The sequence below is a fragment of the Mobula birostris genome, chromosome 2 (genome assembly GCF_030028105.1).
Source record: "Mobula birostris isolate sMobBir1 chromosome 2, sMobBir1.hap1, whole genome shotgun sequence".
In the NCBI taxonomy this organism is placed as follows: Eukaryota; Metazoa; Chordata; class Chondrichthyes; order Myliobatiformes; family Myliobatidae; genus Mobula; species Mobula birostris.
The window spans coordinates 91,004,334-91,027,051 of NC_092371.1; the positions used below are offsets into that span (position 1 = coordinate 91,004,334).

The 22,718-nt window shown below is 45.0% G+C and overlaps 1 protein-coding gene across 2 annotated transcripts in view; it reads right to left on the reverse strand.

Moving 5' to 3' along the window:
* The window catches only part of LOC140188532 (short transient receptor potential channel 4-associated protein-like), a 171,991-nt gene that overhangs the window by 97,169 nt on the left and 52,104 nt on the right, over positions 1–22,718 (reverse strand). For both annotated transcript variants that reach the window (XR_011883320.1, XM_072244905.1), the window contains exon 3: positions 5,397–5,513. Coding sequence is in view for 1 of the 2 variants with exons in the window: in XM_072244905.1 (XP_072101006.1) it covers positions 5,397–5,513 (117 nt within the window). In the remaining variant the exon portion in view is untranslated. The remainder of the gene's footprint in view (positions 1–5,396; positions 5,514–22,718) is intronic.

The following is a 22,718-nucleotide window of genomic DNA, read 5'->3' on the forward strand; positions in this document are numbered from 1 at the left end:
GGGATGACCTACCAGGAACAAGTTGCAGTGGTCCTGTCTCTGGCACTGAGGTTGGACCCTCGACACAGAAGGGGAGGAAGGAAGAGAGGACAGCGGTAGTGATAGGGGATTCTATAGTCAGGGGGGCAGATAGGAGATCTTGTGGGGGAGATCGGGAGTCTCGGATGGTATGTTGCCTCCCTGGTGCCGGGGTCTGGGACATCTCAAATCAGGTGCAGGTTATTCTCGAGAGGGAGGGCAAGAATCCAGATGTTGTGGTCCATGTAGGGACGAATGACGTGGGTAGGAAGAGTGAGGGGGTCCTGCGTAGTGAGTTCAGGGAGTTAGGTGCGAAGCTGAAGGGCAGGACCTCCAGGGTAACAATCTCAGGATTGTTACCTGTGCCACGTGCGAGTGAGGCGAGGAACAGAAGGATTATACAGATCAATACGTGGCTGAGAGGATGGTGCAGGAGGGAGGGCTTCAGGTTTTTAGATAATTGGGCTTTGTTCCAGGGAAGGTGGGATCTGTTCCGACGGGATGGTTTACACCTGAACTGGAGGGGTACTAACATTCTTGCAGGAAAGTTTGCTAGTGCTGGTTGGGGGGGGGGGTTTAAACTAAATTTGCAGGGGGCAGGGATCCAGAATGTGAGAGAGGATCGCGAGATGAAGTATAAAGGACAGGTGGGGATTACACAGTTCCGGAATATTAAGTGTTAAGTAGAGAAAGGTGAGGCGGAACGAGTGATAAGGAGGATACATGTGCAGAGGGATGGTCTGACGGAGCATGGAGTTAAATGTGCAGAAAGAGTAAGTAAATTTAAGAAGGACAACAAAATTCAAGGGGCGTATAGCCTGGTGAGAGTTCGGGGAGCTGGGTTATGCACAATAGGCAGCGATTTAAACAGAGAGAGGAGAAATGGGTTAAAAATTCTATATCTGAATGCACGAAGTGTCAGAAATAAGGCGGATGAGCTTGAAGCTCAGGTGCGAATGGATAACTATGATGTTGTTGGGATAACGGAGACATGGCTGCAGCGGTTCAGACCTGGGAATTGAATGTACAAGGGTGTACGTGCTATCGAAGGGACAGAAAGGTGGGCAGAGGGGGTGGGGTGGCCCTGTTGGTGAGGAATGAGATTCAGTCCCTTGCAAGGGGGGACATAGAATCAGGAGAAGTACAGTCAGTGTGGATAGAACTGAGGAACAGTAAGGGCAAAAAGACCCTAAAAGGTGTTATCTACAGGCCCCCAAACAGTAGCATGGATATTGGGTGCAAGTTGAATAGGGAGTTAACAATGGCATGTGGCAAAGGAAATGTCGCAGTAGTTATGGGGGATTTCAACACGCAGGTGAACTGGGAAAATCAGGTTGGTACTGGACTCCAGGATAGGGAGTTTGTAGAGTGCCTACGGGATGCATTTTTGGAGCAGCTTATACGAGAGCCGACCAGGGATAAGGCTATTCTCGATTTAGTGTTGTGCAATGAACAGGATTTGATAAGTGATCTTGAAGTAAAGGAGCCATTAGGAGGTATTGACCATAATATGATAAGTTTTTATCTGCAAGTTGAGAGGGATAAGGGCAGATCAGAAGTGTCAGTATTGCAGTTGAACAAAGGAGACTATGGAGCCATGAGGGAGGAGCTGGCCAAAGTTGACTGGTTGGATATCCTAGCAGAAAAGACAGTGGAACAGCAATGGCAGGTATTCTTGGGATTAATGCACAAGGTGCAAAATCAGTTCATCCCCCGGAGAAGGAAGGATTCAAAGGGGGGAAAGTGGCCACAGTGGTTGACAAAGGAAGTCAGAGATAGCATAGCATTAAAAAAGAAGTATAACAAAACTAAGGTGAGTGGGAAGACGGATGATTGGGAAATTTTTAAGGAGCAACAGAACTTAACTAAAAAGGCAATACGGGGAGAAAAAAAATGAGGTATGAACGCAAGCTAGCTAGGGATATAAAGGAGGATAGCAAAAGTTTTTTTTAGGTATGTGAAGAGAAGGAAGATAGTTAAGAACAATGTTGGGCCCTTGAAAAATGAATTGGGAGAAATTGTTATGGGAAACAGAGAAATGGCAGACGAATTTAATAAGTACTTTGGATCTGTCTTCACTGGGGAAGACACAAGCAATCTCCCAGATGTATGGATGGGCCAAGGACATAGGGTAACAGGTGAACTGAAACAGATTGACATTAGGAAGGAAACGGCGATGAGTAGACTGATGGGACCGAAGGCTAACAAATCCCCAGGTCCAGATGGTCTGCATCCTAGGGTACTAAAGGAGGTGGCTCTGGAAATTGCAGATGCATTGGTGATCATTTTCCAATGTTCCTTACATTCAGGATCAGTTCCTGAGGACTGGCGAATGGCTAATGTTATCCCACTTTTTAAGAAAGGAGGGAGGGAGAAAACAGAGAACTATCGCCCTGTTAGCTTAACATCAGTAGTGGGGAAGATGCTAGAGTCCATTATTAAAGATGAAATAGCGGCATATCTTGATAGCAGTGACAGGATTGGGCCGAGCCAGCATGGATTTACCAAGGGCAAATCATGCTTGACTAATCTATTGGAGTTTTTTGAGGATGTAACCAGGAAGATAGACGCAGGAGATCCAGTGGATGTCGTGTACCTTGACTTTCAGAAGGCATTTGATAAGGTACCACATAGGAGATTGGTGGGTAAAATCAGAGCTCATGGCATTGGGGGAAGGATATTGACATGGATAGAAAACTGGTTGGCAGATAGAAAGCAAAGGGTGGCAGTGAATGGGTGTTTCTCGGAATGGCAGGTGGTGACTAGTGGGGTGCCACAGGGCTCAGTATTGGGACCACAGCTGTTTACGATTTACGTCAATGATTTAGAGGAAGGCATTGTGAATAACATCATCAGCAAGTTTGCTGATGATACTAAGCTGGGTGGCAGTGTGACATGCGATGAGGATGTTAGGAGAATTCAAGGTGACTTGGATAGGCTGGGTGAGTGGGCAGAAACTTGGCAGATGGCGTTTAATGTGAATAAGTGTGAGGTTATTCACTTTGGGAGCAAGAACAGGAAGGCAGATTATTATCTGAACGGTGTGGAGTTAGGTAAGGGTGAAATACAAAGAGATCTAGGAGTACTTGTTCATCAGTCTCTGAAGGTGAATGAGGAAGTGCAGCAGGCAGTGAAGAAGGCTAATGGAATGTTGGCCTTTATTACAAAGGGAATGGAGTACAAGAGCAAGGAAATCCTTTTGCATTTGTACAGGGCCCTGGTGAGACCACACCTGGAGTATTGTGTGCAGCTTTGGTCTCCAGGGTTAAGGAAGGACATTCTGGCTGTGGAAGAGGTGCAGCGTAGGTTCACCAGGTTAATTCCTGGGATGTCTGGACTGTTTTATGCAGAGAGGTTAGAGAGACTGGGCTTGTACACGCTGGAACTAAGGAGGTTGAGGGGGGATCTGATTGAGACATATAAGATTATTAAGGGATTGGACAAGATAGAGGCAGGAAATATGTTCCAGATGCTGAGAGAATCCAGTACCAGAGGGTATGGTTTAAGAATAAGGGGTAGGTCATTTAGGACAGAGTTGAGGAGGAACAACTTCTCCTAGAGAGTTGTGGAGGTGTGGAACGCGCTGCCTCAGAAGGCAGTGGAGGCCAATTCTCTGGATGCTTTCAAGAAGGAGCTAGATAGGTATCTTATGGATAAGGGAATCAAGGGTTATGGGGACAAGGCTGGAACCGGGTACTGATAGTAGATGATCAGCCATGATCTCAGAATGGCAGTGCAGGCTCGAAGGGCCGAATAGTCTACTTCTGCACCTATTGTCTATTGTTTCTGTATTGTAGTCCTCAACGACTATTAACTGGACACTAGAAATATTCAACAAACAAAATGAGCAGAATCCAGAGATTTTAGAGATAGCACAGAAGCTCACCAAGATGCTGACTGGATTAGTGTATTAGCTTCAAGCAGAATTGGGCAAACACATGTTCTCTGGATTCTTGGAGGCTGTGGCATAGCTAGGGTGGATGGTCAGGGTAGAAATGTCAAATATAAAGGAAATAAATACAAAGTGAGAGGAGTAAAATTTACTTTCAAGGCGTTTATTTTTTTGCTTTGCACAGGTTGGTGGTGTGTGGAACGTGCTGCCAGGGTGACAATTAAGAGGTATTTTGACAGGCACGTGAACAGTCAAGGAGTGGATGGCTAGGGATCACATGAAAAAAATCCACTCAAGGTGGCGCCAGTGTACAACACTCTCTCCATCAACATCTTCCAGGAAGCCCACAAAAATGTCTATTTTACTTCTTTTACAGATGTTTTTCATCTAAATGTTTTTCTGGAGCTGTCAGAGCCTACGATTTACAGTCTGGAATAATCGATCGAGAGATGCAACACTTCGCTGCCTCCCTGATTATGTGAAGCAAGTGTGTACCTGATGCAAAGAAACTTAGAGACAATGTTTGACTCCATTTCATCAATTAAAACGTCCATTATTCGTCGATTAAAGCATCGAGGACGATTGAGACAGACATTGAAGCCAATGTGGAAGGTGAGCAAGAGTTCAGCGCCAACTGTCTGCCTTTTGATCACCACTGTAGAAGAAATTAGTGAGCAGCCTATCGCTGTGTGGCTCACTGTGGCAGGTGGGTAGGCCTCTGTGCGCGTTTGGTCTCTCTCTCGATGATGGAGGATGTTATGCGGTTCTGCGTTTATGCACTATGGACTTCTTCAGACTTATGGTTTTTATATACATTGTTTCTCGCCTGTTCCTTTTCTGTTTTGTTGTGCAGGAGGAAGGGGAATTTGAAGTTGATGTTCTTGTTGCATTTTGTGCGAGGATGGGGAGGATGCTCTTGTTGCATTTTGTGTGAAGGGAGGGGATTTGGGGGTTGATCGGGATGCCGTTCTTTTTTGTGTGGGGGCAGGTGAGTTTGATGTTTCTCTCTGAACATCTTTCATGTTCTTTCTTTGTTTCGTGGCTATCTGTAGAAGACGAATCTCAGAGCTGTATATGGATACAAACTTTGCAAATAAATGAACCTTTTGAACATGCAGGCAGATAGGCTTAGTTTAATTTGGAGTCATGGTCAGCACAGACATTGTGGGCTGAAATGCTTATTCCTATGCTGCATTGTCCTATGCTTTAATATTGTGCAGAGAAAAGTAACCAACTTCAAATAATAGCCCTCTTCCCTCATTATTCCATGAAAGATTCTTTTCCTTGTTCAATTGTGCCTCATTTCTTGAGGGCATGGAGCAATAGTTACTTCAGTATTTAATGCAGCATCACCTGTCAGGCTGCCTATTAAAAACAAAGTCTTAACCTACATCCCCTCATCTTGTCTCCTCTACTGTAACACAAATTACTTGATATTTTATTCTTACCCTAAAGTACCTTTAAAGTATTGAATTGCAGTACTTACATCTACTCCACCAAAAAGATCAAAAATGTGGGTGTTGGGAAATTTGGATTCTTGGGCACCTTTTCCATCCTCTGTCACAAATGCCATTGCTTCCATTGAGAGAAGTGGAGCAATATCCTACACACAAGAATGAAGAATGAAAAATTAAATCCCAGCAATATAAACCTTATGTAGCAAAATCTCTTCAACACAGCCCCACGAGTTGGTTCATCCCAATGCATTTCAAATCATAGTCAGGGTCTTCAACCAAGCAAACTGTGCCAAATTACCACTGGCATATAAACTGTTGCACCAGGGGTCCCAACACACTAGACTACCGTTATACTAAGGTTAAGAATGTCTACAGTTCCATGCCCAGGCATTTTGGTTGTCCTTCTAACTGCATACAGGCAGACACTAAAAAGCAGAGACCAAAGGGCAAAGCTCCAGAGATTAGGACAACAAAGAGGTGGTCACACAAGGCAGAGAAGCAGCTAAGGGATTACTTCAAGTCAGTGGAATGGGCCGTGTTCACCTGTGGATCTGAATGAATACACCATAATTGTCACAGATTTTATTAAAACAGTTGTAGACGAGTGTGTCTCCACATTATCATTCAGAATCTTCCCCAATCAGAAGATTGGATGAACTGCAAGTTCTGCCAACTGCTGAGGGCCAGGTCAGAGGCATTCAAGTCTGGTGACTGAGAAAGTCACAAGAGGTCCAGGTAAGCTCTCTGGAAAGCCATTTCACAGGCAGTGGCAATTCCAGACCAAACTTAAATCAATGAAAGATGCTCAATAGTTGTGGCAGAGTTTGAATATTCTTATAAAGTTAAATCAGGCAACATAGGCAACAACTGGGTTTCTGGATGATCTCAATGCCTTCTATGCTCGCTTTGACTATCAAATCATGAAGAAATTATCACAAGCTCACATAGCCCCAATGATTCTGTAATTTCATTCTGAGGATTTCGTGCAAGCAGCACTCAGAAGGATGAACCCACGAAAAGCATCCGGCTCAGAACGGATACTTGCCCAAGTACTAAAAACATGTGCTGATCAAATGGCTAGAGTGTTCACTGAGATCTTTAACCTCTCGCTTCAGCAGTCTGAGGTACCCACCTGCTTCAGGAAGGTTTCAATTATACCGGTGCCTAAAAAGAATGTGGTAACCTGCCCCAAAGACTATCACCCATGTTGCATTTGCATTCACAGTTTTGAGAGGTTGGTGTTGAACTATATCAACTCCTGCTCGAGAAGCAACTTAGATCCACTCCAATTTGCCTACCAGAGCAACAAGTTCACAAAAGGTGCCATTTCATTGGCTCTTCATACACCCTGGACCATCTGGACAGCAAAGATCAGGATACTTTTTATTGACTACAGCTCAGCATTTAATACCACCATCCCCTCAAACCTATTCAATAAGGCTCAATACCTGCTTGTGTAATTGGATCCTTGATTTCTTCACTTGCAGACCCTAGTCAATTCAGATTGGCAACAACATCTCCTTCATGGTCTCCATCTCCTGCTCTATTTGCTTTACACTTACGACTGTGTGGCTAAGCACAGTTCCAATGTCATATTCAAGTTTGCTGATGACACCACTGTCATAGGCCAAATCAAATGTGGTGATGAATCAGCATATAGAAGGGAGATTGAAAATTTGGCTGAGTGGTGCCAGTCGTCACTGAAGGATCAGAGGTGGAGAGGGGCAGCAGCTTTAAATTCTTTATTGTTATTATTTTGCAGGGCCTGTCCTGGGCCTGGCACATAAGTGCAATTACGAAGAAAGCACGGCAGCACTTAGACTTAGCAGAAGTTCAACATCCATATAGTGTCCTAGAAATCACCATCCCATATTCATTCAGACAACAGTTAGTGCATTACTTTATATTTGTGGGCTACCCCAGCACATCCTCAGATGATGTTCAGCACATTTCACTGCATGCTTTGATACGTACGTATGCGAAAAACAGCTAATCTCTATAAAAATCTCCACATCGCTTCTGGATTGCATTGAAAGCCCCAAGGCCATGCATTGAAAGCATGAGACCCCAAGAAAGTGACAACAGGAACTGCAGTTCCAATGATATCCTTATGAGCTACCTGTAAACACATTAAAAGAGTGGAAGTCACTCACCCCAATTTCTAATGACTGGTTGAGAAAATAAAAGTAGGTTTCTGCAGATAGTCATTGGCATTACACGCATTTAGGCACGGGGATTATCATGACACGTTCCTGGTAGATACGGTCATAGGAACATAGAAAACCTACAGCACAATACAGGCCCTTCGGCCCACAAAGTTGGGCCGAACATGTCCCTACTTTAGAAATTACTGGGTTTACCCATAGCCCTCTATTTTTCTAAGCTCCATGTATCTATCCAAAAGTCCCTATCGTATCTGCCTCCACCGCTATTGCCGACAGTCCATTCCACACATTCACCACTCTTTGCATCAAAAACTTACCCCTGACGTCTCCGCTGTACCTACGCCCCAGCACCTTAAACCTGTGTCCTCTTGTGGCAACTATTTCAGCCCTGGGAAAAAGCCTCAGACTATTGACACAATCAATGCCTCTCATCATCTTACATGCCTCTATCAGATCACCTCTCCTCCTCTGTCACCCCAAGGAGAAATGGCTGAGTTCACTCAACCTATTCTCATTAAGAAAGCTTTTGCCACATCCGCCTTCATAAATTAAAGTATTGAGTACAGGAGATGGGATGTTATGTTGAAGCTGTATAAGACATTGGTGAGGCCTAATTTGGAGAACTGGGTGCAGTTTTGGTCACCTAACTACAGGAAAGATGTAAATAAGGTTGAGAGAGTACAGAGAAAACTTACAAGGATGTTGCCAGGTCTGGAGGACCCGAGTTACAAGGTTAGGACTTTATTCCTTGGAACATAGAAGATTGAGAGGAGATTTGATGGAGGTACAGGTTTCCCCCGCTATCCGAAGGTAGAGCATTCCTATGAAATGGTTTGTAAGCCAGAATGTTGTAGAGTGAATAAGCAATTACCATTAATATGGGAAAAATGTTTGAGCGTTCCCAGACCCAAAAAATAACCTATAAAATCATGGCAAATAACACACAAGATCTAAGGTAACAGTAACATATAGTAAAAGCAGGAATGATATGATAAATACACAGCCTATATAAAGTAGAAATACTTTTCTGCAACACTGTCTAGCGCAGCGAAAATCTCGTGGAAGTGCTCTCCGCAGAAACACTCTCCCCAGTAACCTTTAAGCTATGAAGCTGACAAATCATACCAAATAACACATAAAAATACACAGCCTATATAAAGCAGAAATAATGTATGTACAGTGTAGTTTCACTTACTGGAATCTGGAAGACTCCAATAAATTGCAATTTCGCCACGGTTAAACACTTGCTTATACAAATAACCACTTTCTGTAATTATTTTCTTCAGTTCTGCTGGGAACTTTTCGGCCGAGCACTCTCTCCGGTAAGTGTAAAACTATGAAGCTGCCCTCGTCTCAGAAACCGATCAAACCAACCATGACTACCTTTAAATTTCACTTTTGCAACACTCTCATTACCATCGTCCAGTACTTTCTGTTCCAGTTTATTAAAAACTGACTGATTTCTCATTAAGTATAAGAAAACTTAACGGAACACCACACTTTGTACACCCACCAATCCACTCAAGCAATAGACTTTCCATTTTATCCATTATTGGATGCCGACTAAGAGGGACCACTTTGCTACCAGCAGAACCAACAGTAACATCGATAGCTTTCAAAATTCTTTCTCTCTGTGTATAAATAGTGCGAATAGTGGATGCAGGCAAGTTCAACGCGTGGACAATGTCCTTACTTTGTTCACCATGATCGAAACGCTTAATTATGTCTAGTTTTACGCTAAGTGTAACACCCTTACGAGCTCTTTTAGGCTTTTCCGATACCTTAGAACTCATCTTGCTAACGGGTGCACAAAATAAATCAGATAAAGCACGTGTTTAAGCAATGGCGGCGAGAATGCAGTTCTGGGGGAGGAGCTTGGCTGTTTGGGCACGCTCTGCCTTTTTTCGTAACAGTGAAAGCACCTTCTGTTAGCAAAAACAGGTAACTAATATAGGTCTTTTGTAACAGCGAGGTGTCATAAAGCGAATATTCAGAAAATGGGGGCCACCTGTATTGTGAGGGGTATAGATAGGGTAAATGTGCGCAGACCTTTTCCACTGAGGTTGGGTGGGACTACAACCAGAGACCATGGGTTATGGTGAAAGGTGAAAAATTTAAAGGGGAACACAAGGGGAAACTTCTTCACTCTGTGGGTCGAGAGAGTGTGGAATAAGCTGTCAGCACAGATGGTGCATGCAAGCTCAATTACAAAGTTTGGATATAAATGATCATAAGACTTTAAGACATAGGAGCAGAATTAGGCCATTCAGCTCATTGAGTTTGCTCCACCATTCCATCATGGCTGATCCTGAATTCCACTCAACCCCATACACCTGCCTTCTCACCATTTTCTTTGCTGTCCTGACCGATCAAGGTACAATCAACTTCCACCTTAAATATCCCCATGGACTTGGCCTCCACTGCAGTATGTGTCAGAGCATTCCACAGATTTGCTACTCTGGCTAAAAAAAAATTCTTCCATTTCTCTGTTCTTAAAGGTTGCCCCTCAATTTTGAGGCTGTGGACTAGATTGGCCAAAGGGCCTGTTTCTGTGTTGTACTTTTCCATGATTCTATGACATGTCCTGTGATGCTGGAAAGGCCTTCAGGTGTCTGGTGGCAGGTCACTTGTTGCAGGATACACAGCTCCTGACCTGCTCTTGTAGTCATGGTATTCATGTGGCTGGTTCAACAAAGTTTCTGGATTATAATGAAGCCCCAGCATATTGACTGTGGAGGATCCAGCAACTATAATGCTGTTCACAAAAATGCTAGGCATTAACCATCTTCAACAAACAATTATCCTTCCATCCACCAACATTTTGGGCAGTAATATTAATGAGTCACAAAAATACACACCAGAAGGGCAGGCCAGAGAGCAGTGAGTCATTCACCTCTCAACTGGCTTGTCTCTTTTCAGCATAAACAAGGCCCAAATTGGGAGTATGATGGGAGTATTCTCCAATGACCACAAACATCTACTGGTGTACAAATTATTTTTTTTTTATAATGGTGGATTGCAACCCCTGTTTACCTCAATAACTTCAGATATACCTGGGCTCCTTTATGGAATACTCCTTCACATTTTCCCTGATGTCAAGATTAACCACTCATATGTCAACAATTCAGCATGAATCACAAAAAGTCAGCAGACTGGTGCAACTATTAAATAAGAATGTAATAAAGGCCAACAAGCTGTTTGCAAAGGGATTAAAGTTTACATATAGGAAGGTTTTGTTATATTTACACAAGTGCAGGCCACTCCTGCACACAAACTCTGGTCTCCTCTTAGAGATACGGTAGCCTTGGAAAACGGCCTACAAAGAATTCATCTGGCTGATTCTTGGAAATAAGAGGGTTTGGGTACATACTTCAGAAAGATGAGATGAGTAAGTCGCCTTTAATCAAACATACAAGATCTTCTCAGTGGAGTTATTGACGTGAGAGGGTCCAGAAAAAGATATTTTGACAAGATCAGGGTATAAGGAAAGGTGGATGCTTGACTTTAAAATCTAAACTCAATAGTTATTTCAACCACTGTGAATAGGAATTTGGCAAGCTTTTTTGGGCCGAATGGCCTTTTTTTTTTGGTCAAAAACTGTCTAACCATTTCAAAATGAAACTTCTGGAATTCTCTATCCCAGAGGGGGTGGTGGTGGTTAGATCATTATAAATCTTTAAAATGGAGACAAAAAAACTGAAGTCCTGCCCTGAAACTCTATGGGGAAACAGGCAGTGAAAAGTCTTGCTGTTAGAGAGAAAGAGACAGGACGTCCTGCATAGTGAGTTAAGGGACTTAGGCAGAAGGCTAAAAAAACAGGACCATTCCATGCCACGTGCTAGTGAGGGTAAATTTAAGAGGATAAAGCAGATAAACATCTGGCAAAGGAGCTAGTAAAGAGCAGGAAGGAGGGTTTAGGTTCTTGGATTACTGGTATGAGTTCCTGCACAAGTGGAACCCACACAAACAAGGATGAATTAATTATATCTAAACTGGAACGACATCCACGATTACTACTGGGACAAATATCCATGTACTGAGGTGTTTATGATACTTGGGAGAGTTAAAATTAATTTGGAAAATTGATAAGTTGACATGAATGTAGAGCACAAATCAAGCAAATCCTAGATACAGAACAGACAGAGGCAGTTAAGGGAATGTGGGGCAGCTAGCTATTCAACTAACACAAATGTAAGAAACAACACAGAAAAAAACAGGTGAACTTACGAGTATATATCAGAACAGAAGTCAAAGCCAACATAAAAGCCAGAGAGAGAGCATACAACCTGAACTATTACAGCCGGATGCCTAATGTACCAGAGGACATTGAGAGGGAAGGGAGAATGTCAGATAGTGGAGAGCACCCTGTCCCTTTCAACAATAAGTACTCCATGTTGAGTACTGTTTTTGGGGGGGGGGGAGGGGGAGAGAAGGAAGAGATGACCTACATGGGGGAAAGTAACAGTGGCCATGCCTCTGGCACCCAGTCTGGCCCTGTGGCTCAGAAGGTTGGGGAACTGAAGAAGATGGCCGCAGTAAAAGTCTAACAGCTTGTAGAAAGAAGCTGTACCTTAGCCTGTTGGTCCTGGCTTTAATGCTGCGGTACCTTTTGCCAGACAGAAGCAGCTGAAACAGTTTATGGTTGGGTTGACAGGTGACCCCGATGATCTTCCAGGCCTTCTATCTGCACCCCCTGCTATAAATGTTTTCAATGAAGGGAAGTTCACATCCTCAGATGCTCTGGGCTGTCCGTACAACTCTCTGCAGAGCCCAGTGATCAAAGTTGGTGCAGTTCCCGTACCAGGTGGCGATACAGCCAGTCAGTATGCTCTCAGTGGTGCCCCTATTGAAGGTCTTGAGGATTTGAGGGCTCATGCTGAACAACTTCTGTCACTTGAGGCGGAAGAGACACTGTTGTGCTTTTTTACCCCAACAAAGCCAGTGTGTACAGTCCAGGTGAGATTATCGGTGATGTGTATACCGAGGAACTTGAAACTACTCACCCTCTCAACTGCAGACCCATAAGACCATAAGATCATAAGATATATGAGTAGGAGGCCACTTGGCCCATTGAGTCTGCTCCGCCATTCAATCATGGGCTGATCCAATTCTTCCAGTTATCCCCGATCCCCTGCTTTCACCCCATACACTCCCATGCCCTGGCTAATCAAGAACTTATCTATCTCTGTCTTTTACTGTTGGACTTCGGCCACATTCCACCGTGATACAACACTTGGCGGCACGGGAGGTCGTTCCTGCCTGTGGCCATCGAACATGCAGCTCCTCCCATGGAGGGTCAGACACCCTGTGCCAATAGACTGGTCTTGGACTTATTTTCCATCTGGCATAGTTTGCATTTTGTTGTTTGATTGTTGGGTTTTTTTGTATTGCTATATTTCTGCTCTATTCTTGGTTGGTGCGGCTGTAACGAAACCAAATTTCCCTCGGGATTAATAAAGTAGGACTATCTATCTATCTAAATATACCCAATGACTTGGCCTCCACAGCCACTCGTGGCACCAAATTCCACAGATTTACCACCCTCTGACTAAAGTAATTTCTCTGCATCTCAGTTCTAAAAGGACGTCCTTCAATCCTGAAGTTGTGCCCTCTTGTCCCCGACCATGGGAAATAACTTTGCCATATCTAATTTGTTCAGGTCTTTTAACATTCGGAATGTTTCTATGAGATTTCCCCTCATTCTCCTGAATTCCAGGGAATATAGCCCAGGAGCTGCCAGACGTTGCTCATATGGTAACTCTTTCATTCCTGTAATCACTTACAGGGAGGAGAAGATGGTGGCGCGATGCAGCGCGTGTAGCCTCTCTGGTGAAATGGTATCCTATTTGTTAAATCGGGGCCGTGCACAATTCTGATTTGATGGAGACAGCCGTGAGAGCACAGAGGAACATCTGGAGTAACTTTTGAAATGTCCAGTTCGCTGCCGCTGCTAATGTGCAATCGAGAATCTCCAGAGGGAAGGCCCCAAAATCCTCGGCTTTGCCTGTTGCTGGCGGCCGGACCTGGGGTCAAAGCGTTCGGCAGAGATGGTGCTCAGTGCTCGGTGTCGGAGAGCTGGTCGGAGCTCAAAGTTTTAAGTCGACTCAGAGTCAGACTGTGGTCGGGTATGGCAGGGAGAGTTTTCTTCCTTCTCCCGTTTGCGTGAGATGTGGGACTTTCGAGAGACTTTGAACTTTTTTTTTACCATGCTCACGGCCTGTTCTTCATCAAGTTACAGTATTGCTTGCACTGTATTAACTATATGTTATAATTATGTGGTTTTTGTCAGTTTTTCAGTCTTGGTCTGTCCTGTGTTTCTGTGATATCACACCGGAGGAATATTGTATCATTTCTTAATGCATGCATTACCAAATGACAATAAAAGAGGACTGCGTGTCCTCATAATCTAAATCATTTTCGTGAATCTTCTCTGAACCCTCTCCAACATCAGTATATCCTTTCTAAAATAAACTCAAAACTGCACACAATACTCCAAGTGTGGGCTCATGAGTGCCTTATAGAGCCTCAACATCACATCCCTGCTCCTATATTCTATACACCTCTAGAAAAGAATGCCAACATCGCATTTGCCTTCTTCATCATTGACTCAACCTGGAGGCTAACCTTTAGGGTATTTTGCACAAGGACTCCCAAGTCCCTTTGCATCTCTGCATTTTGAATTCTCTCCCCATCTAAATAATAGTCTGCCCGTTTATTTCTTCCACCAAAGTGCATGACCATACACTTCCCCACATTGTATTTCATTTGCCACTTCTTTGCCCATTCCCCTGAACTATCCAAGTCCCTCTGCAGGCTACTGAAGTTGATCGGGCCGAGTCTATCTCCGTTCCCCCTGTAATCCACGATAACCTCTTTTGTTTTTTGGACGTTAAGGGAAAGGTTGTTAGCCTGGCACCACTGTGTCAGACTGTCAACCTCTCCTCTGTACACTGTCTCATTACTACCAGAAATAAGGTCGATCAAAGTTGTGTCATCTATGAATTTGATCAGCAGATTGGAGCTGTGTGGTGCAGTACAGTAGTGGGTGTAAAGGGTATTCAGAACAACCCTACGGGGCACCTGTGTTGAGGGTCAGAGGTGAGGGAGCCCATTCTTACCATCTGCCGGCAATCCGATAGTAAGTCTAGGATCCAGCTGCACAAGGTGGGGTGCAGGTCGAGGTCTCTGAGCTTCCTGTCAAATCTGGAGGGAATTATGGTGTGGAATGCTGACGGATGCATCCCTCTTCTCCAGCTGAGTGAGGACAGTGTGTAGTGCTGTGACTTTGGCGTCATCGGAAGACCGGTTCCGTCGGTAGACGAATTGTAGGGGGTCCAGTGTGGGTGGCAGCATGCTGCAGATAGAGTCTTCCATCAGCCTCTCAAAGCATAGGAATAGAATGAGGTGGCAGAAGAATTGAAGCAGGGTGCAGGGATTTAGATTACTGGATAATTGGAACCTCTTCTGGGGCAGGTGTGACCTGTACAAAAGGGACGGGTTTCACATAAATCAGAGGGGGACAAATATTTTTGTGGGCAGGTTTACTTAAGCTGTTCAGAGTCACTTAAACTAATATGCTGGGGAGCAGTGGGGGGTGGCTAGGAACAAGTACGATGCAGCTGAGGATGAGTCAGCAGGTTTACAAGTAGATGATGGATAGAACATGAATGTAAGGAAGGATAAGCCAATAATGGGGTATAAATGCAGACAGAACAAAGAATGAAATTGTGCCACAGAGACAAAATTCAAAATGGCAAAGAATGCAGGACTGAAGGTGCTGTATTTAAATGAGTGTAGCATTCAAAATAAAGTGGACAGACTCATGGCACAACTAGAGATTGGTCGGTATGATGTTGTGGGCGTCACTGAGTCGTGGCTGAATGAGGCCATAGCTGGAAGTTGAACATCAAAAAATATACCTGGGATTGAAAGGACAGGCAATAAGGCATAGGCAGTGGTGTGAGTCTATTGGTAAGAGATGGAATTATATCTTTAGATAGAGGAGACATGGGGTCAGAGAATGTTGAATCTTTGTGGGTGGAGCTGAAAAACAAGGATTAAAAAAAAAACCCTAATGGAATTCATATGTAGGCCTCAAAATAGTAGCCAAGATGTGGGGTGAGATTGGAAAAAGCATGCAATAAGGGTAATATCTTATTGGGGAGCTTATGTAAAGGAACCCTTGGGAGGCACTGATAATAATATAATTGAATTCATACTGCAATTTGAAAGGGAGAAGCACAAGTCACATATATCAGTACTGCAATGGAATAAAAGGAATTACAGAGGCATGAGAGAGGAGCTTGTCCGGGTGGATTGGAGGAGGATACTGCCAGGGATGACGGCAGAGCAGAGATGGCTGAAGTTTCTCAGAATAGCTTGCAAGGCGCAGGATAGATTTGTCCCACAAAAGTAATAGTTCTCAAATGGCAGGGGCAGGCAACCGTGGCTGACAAAGGAATTAAGGGACTGCATAAAAGCCAAGGAAAGGGAATACAAGGTAGCAAAAGTGAGTGGGAAGTCGGATGATTGGGTAGCTTTCAAAATCCAATACAAGGCAACTAAAAGAGCTACATGTAGGGAAAAGATGAAATACAAGGGAAAATTGGCCAACAATATAAAGCAGAATACTAAAAAGTCTTTTCAGTTATATGAAAAGTAAAAGGGAGGTCAGAGTTCATATTGGACCACTGGAAAATGATGCTGGTGAGGTAGTAATAGGAGACAAAGAAATAGCAGATGAACTTAATGGGTACTTTGCATCAGTCTTCACTGTGGAAGACACTGGTGTTTGCCAGATGTCTGTGAGTGTCGCAGGAGTGAGTGCCATTGCTATTACAAAGGAAAAAGTGCCAGACAAACTGAAAGGTCTTAAGGTGGATAAGTTATTTGGACCAGATGGACTACATCCCAGAGTCCTGAGAGACGTTGCTGAAGAGCTAACGGATGCATTGGTCATGATCTTTCAAGAATCACTTGATTCTGGCATGCTCCCAGAAGTCAAGAAGATCGCAAATGTCACTCATCCTTTAAGATGGGAAGAAAGCAAAAGAAAGGAAATTACAGGCCACTTAGTGGTTGGGAAAGTGTAGGGGTCTATAAGTATGAGCTTTTGGAGTACTCGGAGACTAATAATAAAATGTCAAAAGTCAGCATGGATTCTGTAAAGGGAAATCTTGCCTGACCAATCCGTTAGAGTTCTTCGAGAAGTAACAAGCAGGATGGACAAAGGAGAGGCAGTGGGTGACATTTACTTGGATTTTCAAAGGCATTTGATAAGGTGCCACACACAAGGCTGATTAACAATATAAAATCCCATGGCGTTACAGCAAAGCTACTGGAATGGACAGAGGAATGGCTGACAGACAGGAGGCAGCAAGTGGGAATTAAGGGGGGCCATTTCTGGTTGGCTGCTGGTGACTAGTAGTGTTCATCAGGGGTCAGAAATGGGACTGCTACTCTTCACATTGTTTGTCAATGATTTGGATAATGGAATTGATGGCTTTCTGGATGTTATGAAGATAGGTGGAAGGGTAGATAGTGTTGAGGAAGCAATGTGATTGCAGCAGGACTCAGATACATTGGAAAAAAAAGGAAAAAAGTGGCAGATGGAATACAGTGTTGGGAAATGTACGATAATGCATTTTGGTAAAAGGAACAATAGTGTGGACTATTATCTAAATGGGGAGAAGGTTCAAACATCAGAGGTGCAGAGGGACTTGGAAGTCCTCATGTAAGACTCCCAGAAGGTTAATTTACAGGTCGAGTCTGTGGTAAAGGAGGCAAATGCAATGATGACATTTATTTCAAGAGGAATAGAATATAAAAGCAATGAAATAATGCTGAGCCTTTATCAGACACTAGACACTGTGCAACCCGACAACAGTTTTGGGTACCTTATATCAGAAAGGATCTGTTGTCAATGGAGAGAGTGTAGGGGAGGTTCACGAGGAGGATTCCAGGAATGAAGGGGTTAACATATAAGGAGCACTTTGCAGCTTTGACCTGTACTCACTAAAAGTTAGAAGAGTGAGGAGGGATCTCACTGAAAGCTACAAAATATTGAAAGGATTACACAGGGTGGATGTGGAAAGGATGTCTCCCGTGGTGGGGGTATCCAGAGCTAGAGGGCACAGTCTCAAATTGAGGGGTGACCTTTTAGAACAGAGGTAATAAGGCCCGAGAGTAGTGAATCTGTGGAATGCTCTGCCGCAGACTGCAGTGGAGGCCAAGTACATGGGTATGTTGAAGGTGGAAGCTGATAGTTTATTGATCAGTCAGGGCATCAAAGGAAATGGTGAGAAGGCAAGTGTGTGGGGTTGAGTGGATTCCGGGATCAGCCATGATGGAATGGCAGAGCAGATTCGATGGGCTAAATGGCCTAATTCTGCTCCGATGTTTTATGGTCTTATGGTCCAATGGTACTCATTATACCGAAATGATAGGAAGGGAAGGTGGTGCTCTGTTGATTAAAAAATGAAAACAAATTAGAAAGAGGTGACATAGGGATGGAAAGTGTCGAGTCATCGAGACAAGGAACTGCAAGGGTAAAAAGACGCTGATGGAAGTTATATACAGTTCCCCAAACAGTAGTGAGCATGTGGCTGGCAAATTACAACGGGAGATAGAAAATGCTTGCCAAAAGGGCAATTTTACAGTAGTCATGGGGGACTTCAATAGACTGGTAGATTGGGAAAATCAGGTTGCTGCTGGATTATAGGAGGGGGAATTTCCATAGTGCCTATGATATGGCTTTTCAGAGCAGCTTGCAATTGAGCCCACCCAGAGTGTCGGCTATTTTGGACTGGGTGCTATGCAATGAACCAGAATTGATTAGAGAGCTTCAGGTAAAAAATCACTTTGGGGCAAGTGATCATGATCGAATCCACCCTGAAATTTGAGAAGGAGAAGCTAAGGTCAGATATATCAGTATTACAGCGGAATAAAGGGAATTACAGAGTCATGAGAGGGGAGCTAGCCAGAATTGATTAGAAAAGAACAGTGGCAGCGATCAGAGCAGAGGAGTAATGGCTAGAATTTCTGGAAACAACTTGGAAGGCATGGGATATGAACATTCCAAAGACTATTCTACAGAAAGGTAACAGAATCACGCCTAACAAGTTTAGGCCAACATAAAAGCCAAAGAGACGGCATATATCATAGAGTAAATATTAGTGGGGTGAGAGGATTGGGAAGCTTTAAAAACCAACAAAAGGCAACTGAAAAGTCATTAAGGTAAAGATGGAATATGAAAGAAAGCTACTCAACAATATTAAAGAGGATACCACAAAGTTTCTTCAGGTACATTAAAGTGTAAAAGACGCGACAGTGGATATCGGACCGCTGGAAAATGACGCTGGAGAAATAGTAATGTGGGACAAGGAAATGGCGGATGTACTGAATAAGCATATTGCATCAGTCTTTGCTGTGGAAGACATCAGGAATAATTGCACAGGTGCGTGGACGTCAGCGAGTTAGATCGGCGGGAAGAATTTTAAAAGAAGACAGCTTTATAGAGCGGGTGACAGAGTAGAGGGATTCAGAGTAGGAGGGCTTTGGCGGTTAAACAGGTCAAGGCTAGGTAATTTACTTGTGAAGAATAGGAACAGGAAGTATGTCTGTGAAGCCGATGTTCTATACTGGGTGTCGGATATGGGATGTCCAGGAGACTCAGAGCCTCCCAGAAGGCCACATCTGCATCAGGTGCATTGAGCTGAAGCTCCTGAGGGACCGGGTTAGGGAACTGGAGATGCAGCTCGATGACCTTCCTCTGGTCAGGGAAAGTGAGGTGGTGAAAGGAGGAGGTATAGGCAAGTAGTCACACTGGGGCCTCGGGAGACAGATAAGTGAGTAACAGTCAGGAGAGAGAAGGGCAAGAGTCAAAAATGAGAGAGTATCCCTGTGGCTGCCCCCTTAACAATAAGTACTCACATCAAAGTTGCTGGTGAACACAGCAGGCCAGGCAGCATCTCTAGGAAGAGGTGCAGTCGACGTTTCAGGCCGAAACCCTTCGTCAGGACTAACTGAAGGAAGAGTGAGTAAGGGATTTGACAGTTGGAGGGGGAGAGGGAGATCCAAAATGATAGGAGAAGACAGGAGGGGGAGGGATGGAGCCAAGAGCTGGACAGGTGATTCGCAAAAGGGGATACGAGAGGATCATGGGACAGGAGGTGCAGGAAGAAAGACGGGGGGGGGGGGACTCAGAGGATGGGCAAGAGGTATACTCAGAGGGACAGAGGGAGAAAAGGAGAGTGAGAGAAAGAATGTGTGCATAAAAATAAGTAACAGATGGGGTACGAGGGGGAGGTGGGACCTAGCGGAAGTTAGAGAAGTCCATGTTCATGCCATCAGGTTGGAGGCTACCCAGACAGAATATAAGGTGTTGTTTCTCCAACCTGAGTGTGGCTTCATCTTTACAGTAGAGGAGGCCGTGGATAGACATGTCAGAATGGTAATGGGATGTGGAATTAAAATGTGTGGCCACTGGGAGATCCTGCTTTCTCTGGCGGACAGAGCGTAGATGTTCAGCAAAGCGGTCTCCCAGTCTGCGTCGGGTCTTGCCAATATATAAAAGGCCACATCGGGAGCACCGGACGCAGTATATCACCCCAGTCGACTCACAGGTGAAGTGTCGCCTCACCTGGAAGGACTGTTTGGGGCCCTGAATGGTGGTAAGGGAGGAAGTGTAAGGGCATGAGTAGCACTTGTTCCGCTTACATGGGTAAGTGCCAGGAGGGAGATCAGTGGGGAGGGATGGGGGGGACGAATGGACAAGGGAGTTGTGTAGGGAGCGATCCCTGCGGAATGCAGAGAGAGGTGGGAGGAGGGAAAGATGTGCTTAGTGGTGGGATCCCGTTGGAGGTGGCAGAAGTTACAGAGAATAATATGTTGGACCCGGAGGCTGGTGGGGTGGTAGGTGAGGACCAGGGGAACCCTATTCCTAGTGGGGTGGTGGGAGGATGGGAGTGAGAGCAGATGTACGTGAAATGGGGGAGATGCGTTTAAGAGCAGAGTTGATAGTGGAGGAAGGGAAGCCCCTTTCTTTAAAAAATGAAGACATCTCCCTCGTCCTAGAATGAAAAGCCTCATCCTGACAGCAGATGTGGCGGAGACGGAGGAATTGCGAGAAGGGGATGGCGTTTTTGCAAGAGACAGGGTGAGAAGAGGAATAGTCCAGATAGCTGTGACAGTCAGTAGGCTTATAGTAGACATCAGTGGATAAGCTGTCTCTAGAGACAGAAAGATCTAGAAAGGGGAGGGAGGTGTCGGAAATGGACCAGGTAAACTTGAGGGCAAGGTGAAAGTTGGAGGCAAAGTTAATAAAGTCAACGAGTTCTGCATGCGTGCAGGAAGCAGCGCCAATGCAATCGTCGATGTAGCGAAGGAAAAGTGGGGGACAGATACCAGAATAGGCACGGAACATAGATTGTTCCACAAAGCCAACAAAAAGGCAGGCATAGCTAGGACCCATACGGGTGCCCAAAGCTACACCTTTAGTTTGGAGGAAGTGGGAGGAGCCAAAAGAGAAATTATTAAGAGTAAGGACTAATTCCGCTAGACGGAGCAGAGTGGTGGTAGAGGGGAACTGATTAGGTCTGGAATCCAAAAAGAAGCATAGAGCTTTGAGACCTCTTCCTGATGGGGGATGGAAGTATATAAGGACTGGACATCCATGGTGAAAATAAAGCGGTGAGGGCCAGGGAACTTAAAATCATCGAAAAGTTTAAGAGCGTGAGAAGTGTCACGAACATAGGTTGGAAGGTATTGAACAAGGGGTGATAAAACAGTGTCGAGCTATGTTCCGTGCCTATTCTGGTATCTGTCCCCCACTTTTCCTTCGCTACATCGACGACTGCATTGGCGCTGCTTCCTGCACGCATGCAGAACTCGTTGACTTTATTAACTTTGCCTCCAACTTTCACCTTGCCCTCAAGTTTACCTGGTCCATTTCTGACACCTCCCTCCCCTTTCTAGATCTTTCTGTCTGTCTCTAGAGACAGCTTATCCACTGATGTCTACTATAAGCCTACTGACTGTCACAGCTATCTGGACTATTCCTCTTCTCACCCTGTGTCTTGCAAAAACGCCATCCCCTTCTCGCAATTCCTCCGTCTCCGCCGCATCTGCTCTCAGGATGAGGCTTTTCATTCTAGGACGAGGGAGATGTCTATCAACTCTGCTCTTAAACGCATCTCCCCCATTTCACGTACATCTGCTCTCATTCCATCCTCCCGCCACCCCACTAGGAATAGGGTTCCCCTGGTCCTCACCTACCACCCCACCAACCTCCGGGTCCAACATATTATTCTCCGTAACTTCCACCACCTCCAACGGGATCCCACCACTAAGCACATCTTTCCCTCCCCCCACCTCTCTGCATTCTGCAGGGATCGCTCCCTTGTCCATTCGTCCCCCCCATCCCTCCCCACTGATCTCCCTCCTGGCACTTATCCGTGTAAGCGGAACAAGTGCTACACATGCCCTTACACTTCCTCCCTTACCACCATTCAGGGCCCCAAAAAGTCCTTCCAGGTGAGGCAACACTTCACCTGTAAGTCGACTGGGGTGATATACTGTGTCTGATGCTCCCGATGTGGCCTTTTATATATTGGCGAGACCCGACACAGACTGGGAGACCGCTTTGCTGAACATCTACGCTCTGTCCACCAGAGAAAGCAGGATCTCCCAGTGGCCACACATTTTAGTTCCAAATCCCATTCCCATTCTGACATGTCCATCCACGGCCTCCTCTACTGTAAAGGTGAAGCCACACTCAGGTTGGAGGAACAACACCTTATATTCTGTCTGGGTAGCCTCCAACCTGATGGCATGAACATGGACTTCTCTAACTTCCGCTAGGCCCCACCTCCCCCTCGTACCCCATCTGTTACTTATTTTTATGCACACATTCTTTCTCTCACTCTCCTTTTTCTCCCTCTGAATATACCTCTTGCCCATCCTCTGGGTCCCCCCCCCACCGTCTTTCTTCCTGGACCCCCTGTCCCATGATCCTCTCGTATCCCCTTTTGCCAATCACCTGTCCAGCTCTTGGCTCCATCCCTCCCCCTCCTGTCTTCTCCTATCATTTTGGATCTCCCCCTCCCCCTCCAACTTTCAAATCCCTTACTCACTCTTCCTTCAGTTAGGCCTGATGAAGGGTCTCAGCCTGAAACGTCGACTGCACCT